The sequence below is a fragment of the Tachysurus vachellii genome, chromosome 14, assembly GCF_030014155.1.
Source record: "Tachysurus vachellii isolate PV-2020 chromosome 14, HZAU_Pvac_v1, whole genome shotgun sequence".
NCBI lineage: Eukaryota > Metazoa > Chordata > Actinopteri > Siluriformes > Bagridae > Tachysurus > Tachysurus vachellii.
In genome coordinates, this window is record NC_083473.1 from 13,672,180 (window position 1) to 13,681,584 (window position 9,405).

General features: G+C 38.4%; 1 protein-coding gene across 1 annotated transcript; it reads left to right on the forward strand.

Moving 5' to 3' along the window:
• The first annotated feature begins 6,892 nt into the window (after positions 1-6,892).
• On the forward strand, positions 6,893-9,123 carry irx3b (iroquois homeobox 3b). The gene is made up of 2 exons (XM_060887403.1): positions 6,893-7,293; positions 7,970-9,123. The coding sequence occupies exons 1-2, from the start codon at positions 7,084-7,086 to the stop codon at positions 8,849-8,851; spliced, it is 1,092 nt and encodes a 363-aa protein (XP_060743386.1). The 5' UTR covers positions 6,893-7,083; the 3' UTR covers positions 8,852-9,123.
• Positions 9,124-9,405: the final 282 nt, after the last annotated feature.

Below are 9,405 nucleotides of genomic sequence, written 5' to 3' on the forward strand. Positions count from 1 at the left end.
ACATGGTTACCTGTTGAACTGACTCACTTTGACTGATTATATAATTACTTTCTAATTAAAGTGGACATTCCGAATTTGATAGTTGTTTCAGCTACTGTTTATGTTCTAGAGCCAAGAGAACTAAATATCCAGTTATTTATGGACTGCTTATTGTTGTATGCCAACTGTAATGGGTTCTAAATAAAGAGCTAATACTTTTTTCTAACCACTATCACTGGGTATCTACTTTCCTTTCTATACAAATGAACAGTTTGTGCTGCTTAAGAAAAGATACATCAGTCTGATTTTGGAAAAAGAGAGATATAAGTGGGGCAGTTGAGGAAAGGTAAGCTCTGAGTGTTGGGATATATTCAGAGGAGTTGTGATGTGGTAATGGCACTGAGTCTGGCCACTAATAGTTATTTAATACGCCCATCACCATGCGGCACTCACTCTGCATACCGAGCACACAACCGAGGGCCCTAAAACCTCTTTAACACTTATTCAAGATGACAGGAAAAATGAAAGCGTTTGTCCTTTCAATGGAAAAAGTAATCATGGCTACATTATCCTCCTGCTCACTGCTATCATACTAAAGCAGGGGAGAAATGTCACCAAAATGTATTTAAATGCTGATGGAGTGCCGGTGCTTGATTCCCGCCACGGGACTGATTAATACGAATAAATAAATATAAAAATCCTCAATTTGTATGTAAATGCATGGTTTGAGGGTGGGGGGTGGGGGCATATCAATGGCTGGTGCTACCTGCATCTGGAGGGAGATGGTAATAAAGAGAAGTGTAATGTGGTAATTATGGCAGTTTATGGTGATTCGGCTGTTCGGCCCATATGGAGTAATGGGATTCTTATAGAGGCTGTTAGTCTCTATAGTGCTTCTGTAGCTTTAGCACAAAGAGCAGCTAGTGCTAATCAGTACACAGTCCGTCCTGTGAGAAAAGTGAAGATGGCTAATATATCCATCTGTTAAGAAATACAGGTCATTTTCCCCCTTTTTCTTTCCAGGTCATGCATTTTACAACTGAAGATCAAAATGTTTGATATACTTTTTCCCTGAACTTAAAGGTCTTAAAGACAAGCTGAAATAGTCTTTAGGCTCCATTCAGATATCAGCAGGCGTGTAATACAGTCAGTGATAACAGTTCTGTGAAATAAAAGAAGAAATTGTTCTGGTTGCGGTCTATATGACAAGTCAAGTTTCAACTAAAGATAAATTTATCACAAAGTAAGAGGGGGAAAAAACCCACCCTGAGAACAAAGCTCTAGAGCTAAATGCTTCTGGACAGAAGTCATTCAGGTATGTTTATCTCAGGCTTCTCTGTAAATAAGGCTGCTTTGTGTTAAATTGGATTTCACAGATCAGAACAGCCGGCAGGATGCAGCCACTCAAGTGCAGCTCTCAGGAGAAACTTATCGAGATCTTTAATATCATTTTGGCATAAACACTCTGTGCACCGTATTGACTTTAAATAAAAACAGCATTTAAATATTAATAGCTGTGGATTGTTGGGTAGTGAACCTGATCTGGGAAATGCAGTATGAATATATATTAATCCTCAGCAAAAGAGAACAGTGAACTCTGTTTTATTCATATTCTAATGCATTTATGCTAATGATTTACCTTCTCTATCTACTGCATGTTTGTTCATGTGAATTTGCAGTAACGGAGAACGTGTATTGTTTGCATTCAATATATTGGACGTAATACATTTTTAAAGCTTTTCGATATAAATTAAACCTTCACGTTAACTTAAGTAAGTTGTCTTCTAGGCAAAGTAGATCTCTTGTCAATCACGGGACAATCAGTAACTAACCATAACACAGCTTATGTCAATGTCCGCTCAGCGCTGCTCTTCCAAAGATTGTTTCATGAAGATTCACTCAGTCCTGTCAAGGTACAGCATGCTGATATTTTCCCACGAACTAACGGATGGTCAGCCCTGATAGCAGCCAATCCATTACTGTCTGCAGTGTGTCAGCCCAAGGGTGAGAGTCATTAATTACTGCATTCTCTCTCTCACTCGCTCACAGCTACCACCACAGGAAGACCAGATGTGAGGGACAGACCTGATTATCCTGTCTAAAGATTGGAAGAGATTAATTTTTTCTCTCGTGAAAAAAAAGTGACCATGGTGGAGGGCTGGGTGCGAGAAGGGGGCACATTCATTTCAGATTGTAATCATTCTCTTAAGATTATAATTGCCTTTCTCCTCCTGAGCATGTTTTACATTACAATGCATGTTCCTGGTCTATTCAAGGATTCATATATCATGAGCTGCAGTTTAAAAATACATTCACACAATACATTAAAATGTCTGGAAAATAATGCACTTGACATAAGCAACCTGGTCACTTTGCATTGTGTGTGTAATGCACAACTGGTATTCCTGATAGTAGACAGGAGACAGGAGCTGTGAAAAGGGTGGGTGTGATCATGTGGTGCTTCACCTGCACAACAGACCACATCTCACTAGTCTGCAACATCCTCATAGTGCAGTGCACATACACACATACACAGACAGACACACACACGCACAGCTTTACTTACTTACACACAACCTTTTAAAACAAACACACTTAAATAAGTTAATTTTCTTTCTCCAACACACACACACACGCACACACACAGGGAATTCATTCAAATTCATTACACTCATTTAAATAAAACTTTGTCTAAATAGGAAAAAAAAAATTTTTTTTAAAAATGCTTTTGTCTAATCTGACTCTTAACTCTCACTCAAGCTTCCTTTTTATTCTGCACATCCTTGCTTTTGAGTAAACAATTTGTATCAGCTTTTTGGGAATAATCATTAGAAGACAGCCAGACTAATGGTAACCAGGGAATGGTGGAATTTCCACATTCTGGAAATGCGGTGCTTTAAACTGTCCATTAAAGCAGCATATCTGCCATATCCTGAAAGAGATAGCATTCTTTTTTCTATGCATGCTTTTCTTAGGGGAGGGGACATAAGGGGTCATTTGTGAATATGTAACAGGGAAGGGAGGTCTGTCATTTTGAGTGACAGATATGAAAGCTGTGAATATTTAAATGCACCCTTACATATTCTTATCTGACTGCTGTGGACAGATGTCAACATAGCAGAAATACTGGCAGGTTATAAGAGACCACCAGAGACAAAAGATTTCCTAATTCCCACGTTGAAAGGGAGACAGCTGACAATCAACTTTGTCCACTGATAAAACCAGTGAGAGGTTAAAAGGGTTCAAAGTAGGGTGGCTACTTTTGTGCGTTGGTCTGTCAGTCCATATGATCAAATATAACTAAACAAATTTGAGCCATTGGGATTTTCACTCCATATATTTAGCAATGGCATAAAAAGGACCACATGTGTGATCTTATAAATAATACACATCTAAAAATATTGACATAAATTTAGCCCTTAGTTCTGTATTTAACACAATAGCATTGAGGCGATATTTAGTAAATCTTCTGAGCAAGTTACAATGGTGTTCTTTCCCAAAAGACTAGGCCATCCTGTTAATTCTGAACTCATGTCAAAACCTTTGATTCGCCTGCCCTTTTCCACGGCTGTATAAGGGAAAAAAGGAAGGATGAGAAAAAAAATCCCAGCTCAATTTAAGTCTGATCCAAAGAGCTTACAACTGTAATTAAATCATTAAATTCTTGTCCATGCTTGACAGAGCGGGGAGAAATTAACTTCCCCACCAACCTCATTTTCTATTTGAACATGAAATAATGATTTTCTGCCAGTCTAATGACAAAGCCAACATCTGATCTGTGCTGCATCCGATGGGGATTAGCTCCAGCACCGGCATTAGAGCTCATTACCAGCTTGAGTGCAGAATTATTACATCTTGTAATTGGATGGGGAGATTTATATACAGATCTGAGGCCAGTCTCTGTAATATTGTAATTACAAGCTTGGTTGGTCAGCTACTAAACTTCAGAGAGAAACAAACAGAGCAGAGTGTGGGTTTTATTAACCTGTAACCCTTAAGCAGTGGGAAATCGCTTGTGTTAAGTGTTAAAGGTGGAAATAGGTTTGTCCTTTTCTCTGGCGTCCAGTGAGGAAACAGAGTGCGAGAAAGAACAGAAAGTGTTTGGTGTATGTCAGAGGTATAATCGGGCCAGGGATGAAGGGAGAGGGACAAAATGAGCTGTCTCTTCAGCCTGGCTGAGTGCAATGTATCTATTACTTAAGACTAACTGGCTGTGAAGCTGTCCATTCTGTGTGCCATAAGGGGGCTGTTTCTGCTGGCTAAAAGGGAAAAAAAAGGTATTGATTCCTCAATCAGCCATTTGCCTGCTAAGAGTGAGAATGAGAGTGGAGAGGGAGAGAGCTTGAGAGACAGATGGAAACGGAGGAGGAGAGGAGAGAAAGAGATGGGTGTGTGTGGGGGGGTGGATGTTCAATTAATTTGCAAACACCATTTCTCTCTTTTTCCCCCCCTTCAAGTGATTCCAGCGTGCAAATCAATGTTGACAGGTCAGATTGGCTGCCACTAATCTTGGCATAACAACTCTGCAGTCAGAAGCCCTCCGGTAATGGAGTGCTTATTTAGGCTCATCGGCCTGTGCAGGTCCAGAGAGGCTCGATCAATGCTGGCGAGAGATAGGATTGATGAGGTCTTGGTAGAAAGCTGAATCTCTAAAGCCATGGAGGATTGTATAGTGTATTTGAGTCAGGTTAATAAAGAAAGGCCCAGAGCCTTGTCCTGCTTTCACCAATTTCACTATGCCTTACAACACCTACAGTGACCACTGTGGAAAAGGTCCGGCTCTTATATAGGATTAATCCCTCGTTATGTGGTCACATAGGAAAATGATATGTTACTCTGATAGTTACATCCAGACCTATAACCCATATATTCATCCTGGAAACACTGCAAACAAGGCTGATTTTTTTTTTGCTGGATGATAATTTGTTTCATATTCACTAAAACCTGGTAAACTAAGTTGTTTCTAAGATGTTTCTCTCCCTCTGAGTTTGCGTCGAACAACATTACCATCTTACAACTCAGAAGATTTACTTGAAATGAACTTCAAGAGTTTCTCAAATGATTTATTAAATGTTAAATATTAGAGCATACTGATCTTTTTAAAATGCTTTTCTCTGCTCTCTAAATATCACGTTAATGCCGATGTCTAGGACTGTCTTGTTTGTATTATTATGAATTAGAAAATAAAATTAAAAAACACTGCACAAATATCATCAGTTATCTAAACATTTTTCTGAAAACTACAGTATAAGTGATGAAGGTAGTCAGTACGTGGTGATGCAGTAGTCAGGTTCTTTTGTACAGACTTACTTGTTTTTTTATTGATTAGCCATTCTATTAAATCAATGTGCATCTTGTAGCATTACCATGTTTGTTTGGTTCAATAACATCCTTATCAAGAAAATCTGTGTTTTAAGTGAGTCCTTTAGAAATAGAGCAGTTTTTCCCTTTTTAATCATTAATTCACAAATAAAAACCCAGATATTATTCAACTTTTTTTCTGTTTGTTTTGTTGTTCTATATATTTAATTCCAAAAGTACTAAGTTTATTATGTAACACTATTTATCTTGTAGGACCTGTAAATTCTAAGTTTTTTTGTTGCTTATAAGTTATTTAATTTATTTATTATTAATTTAGTTCTTGAGAATATCTATTTCTCAATGTCTTTTCAGTTAGGTACAGACTACTAATGGGTTTTTAAGGGGGTTGGGAGAGATTGGACTGCTTTGAGTATTTGATGACTGCGTTGAAATCAGATTGAGGTAATGAAGTTAGAGCCGCTCTTCCGGCGCAGCTCAAAGAAATTCTCACTTCAGCTTTCTGCTGCTACTTCGTTATAGTTTCAGAAAATTAAAATTAACATTTTTTTTTCTGAGATTATACTAACGTTGCTAAATGTATATAAATAAGATAAATATCTGAACTATTCAGATAATTGCTTGTTATTTTATATCGGATTTTTTGTATGCAAACGGTATCAAACATAACACATAGATTCCTTTAGAGACGATAGAGACGAGGTGCAGATGTTTTATTCCCAGGTTAATATATAATAACGGCGATAAATATTATTTATTATGGGGTGGATGTGACAATTACTTTTTTTTCCCTTTAGTATAGAACATGGTTGAAATCCACTAATACCGACTCTAAATAAAGATAAATAAAGATGTCTTGCAAATTAAAAAGCTTAGACTATAGTAATAATAACAATAAAAATAAATAATAATAATAATAATAATAATAATAATTATTATTATTATTATTATTATTATTATTATTATTATTATTATTATTATTATTATTATTATTAACATTATTATTAGTATTAGTATTATTGTTATTATTACTAGTAGTATTTTTATTATTATTATTAACATTATTAGTAACATTATTATTATTATTATTATTATTATTATTGTTGTTGTTGTTGTTGTTGTTGTTGTACAGTGTGTCATTAAACTTCAAAGTCAATTACTGTTTACAAAAAAAATCTACATTTGATTATAATAAATCTAAGTTAACTGTTTACATTCTCCTTCTCTATAAACAAAACGAGCTTAATATTATATCTACAATCACTGATTTCAAAGCAGCGCTTTTCAATCAAACGGCCGCATTGTAGCAAAGTTGTGTTTATCCGACTCGTTTGTGGGCTAAATATATTTTGAAACGATTATGAGATAATAGGATATTGCCTAATAGTCTCGGCGACAGACTGTGCGTGTGTGTGTTTGTGTGTGCGTGCGTGCGTGTGCGTGTTTGTGTATGTGTGTGTTTGTGTGTGTGTGTGTCGAGAGAGAGAGAGAGAGAGAGAGAGAGAGAGAGAGAGAGAGAGAGAGAGAGAGAGAGAGAGACGAATGGCGTGTTTAAGAAATGGGAGGGGCTATCGAGAGACTAGAAATGTCAATCACACCAAGGGCTCGGAGCAATCAGAGGCAATCTGGGAGGACCTGACCTCAGTCCACCCGGATCAATAAGCGAGAGAGAGAGGTGCTCATCGGCTGAACACTTTTCATTGCGCGCGCTCTTTCACGTGGATCAGCGGTGTCAGAGGGGACAGTGCGCTTGTGTTCAGGTGCTGGGACCTCAATTGTAGCACCATGGCTCTCCCGCAGCTCGGCTATAAGTATGTAAGAGCGCTGTATCCAACTGATCGGGCCGGAATGCTGGCAAGCCGTGTGGGTGCCGAGCTCAGCCCGACCAGCAGCATCTCCAACTCCCTGTCTATGTACGGATCTCCATTCAGCGCAAGCCAGACATACAGCGCCTTTCTTCCCTACTCCAGCGACGTCTCCGTTCTCAACCACCTGGTGAGTTATATAAATGCTTCTTAGTGCATGTACCGAGTGCTGAGTACAGGCTTTCCTTTATGATGATGATGATGATTATTATTATTATTATTATTATTATTATTTCAAAAGCTTCAAATATGTCAAATATGTTAAGGTTTTATGACTGATATACGACTGAACAGAAAGAAAAGAAAAGAAAAGAGAAAAGAGAAAAGAAAAGGAAAAACCTTTTTTTGTATCAAAATATACAGAGGAAAATTAACTTAATACGTTTACTGTACATACAGAAACCCCCTGAGTCTTCAATTACATTCAACAATAAGCAAACACCTGGGGTGTCTATATAAGCCATAAAATAATAATATTATTATTGCCTGCTACTGCTACTGCTACTACTACTACTACTACTACTACTACTACTAATAATAATAATAATAATAATAATAATAATAATAATAATAATAATAATAATGAGGTTTATGCGTTCATGAAAATTAATGAAAATTGTGCAGTTAAAAAAAACAAACAAAGTTACAATTTAGAGCTCTTTTAAGAACATTTACAAAACGGCTACTGGAAGCAGCACAATCCCCTTAGCACCCCTAAAAGATCCTACAGTGGTTTCTAAAGTTAGGTGTTTTGCTGTGTAAGAATCTCATGTCTCACGGGCTTGTGTATTTGTGTGTTTATTCAGGCCAGTCCATACGAGCTGAAAGAGAGTCCCGGGATGCAGCACCCAGGGTTTCCCACTACACACCCAGCTTTCTTCCCGTATAGCCAATATCAGTATGGAGACGCGTCCCGACCCAAAAACGCCACCCGCGAGAGCACAAGTACTCTGAAGGCCTGGCTGAGCGAGCACAGGAAGAACCCATATCCCACCAAGGGCGAGAAGATCATGCTCGCCATCATCACCAAAATGACCCTCACCCAAGTGTCCACCTGGTTCGCCAACGCGCGCAGGAGACTGAAGAAGGAGAACAAAATGACCTGGGTACCAAAGACACAACCAGATGAAGAGGGAAACGTTTACCAAAGCGACAACGAGGGTGAGGAGGAGGACAAGCGGGACGAGGACGACGATGAGGAGATAGATCTGGAGAACATCGACACGGAAAACATCGAAAACAAGCAGGACTCGGACTGTCGGAACGAGCTCAGGTCGGATTCAAAAATGACGGAAACGGACAGGAGTGACTCAGACGCGTCCGAGGGGTTTGAGGAGAAAAGTTTTGTAAAAAGCAGCGGGATGAAAGACATAGACAGCTGCGCGGAGAGACAGAGGGACGAGGACAGGAAAAGCCCCACAGCAGAGCCTTTGAGGAATCTAAACCCACCACAAAAGCCCAAAATTTGGTCTTTGGCTGAAACAGCAACGACGCCAGATCATCCAAAAAGGTCTGCCGTAATGAGCAGGACTGCTGTGCAGAGCTCTGCGGGAAACGTGCACAACTGGACAAAAATGGCCTTTTCTGCTCAGCAGCTCGCATTAACACACCATTACTTTGGACTTAAACAGGCGAGCAACAACATTCTGATTAACAAGCACGCAGACGCCAGGACTCACACCTTATAAGCCCCTACGTGATAGACTATAATGGACAGTGAAATAAATATTTTTCGTCGTGGTTTTTTTTTTTTTTTATATTTTACATTCTTCGCATGGATAAATGCAATACTTCATTTTCGCGTCATAAAAACAGTAATTTTGTTGGAGAAAATAAGAGAAAGTGTCTATTGATTTTTTACCTAAATGAGGCTTTGAATTTGTAACATAGCTACGGATGTTGCCTAGCACTTCCCTTAATATGAGAGTATAATAGAGTAAATGTTTATATTGCTAACTTATCCACCTTTTCGCTGTGTTTATTTATCAGAGCCACGTGATCACTCTTATCTGTCATCAGTCCACTGAATGAAATGGTCAAAGGAACAACCACACTGCAACAATTTAGTTTAATATTCTGAAAGGGGCAAATTACCTTTTATTCAATTAAAGATATGAAAAGAAAACGGTGCCTTTAAAAACATGAACGAGATTCATATCCTGCTTTTAGACTGATTGCAAACGAATAACCTCAAAACCCTCTTTTTAAACTGTCCTTGTCCAGGCCAATTGTCCAAAAAGAT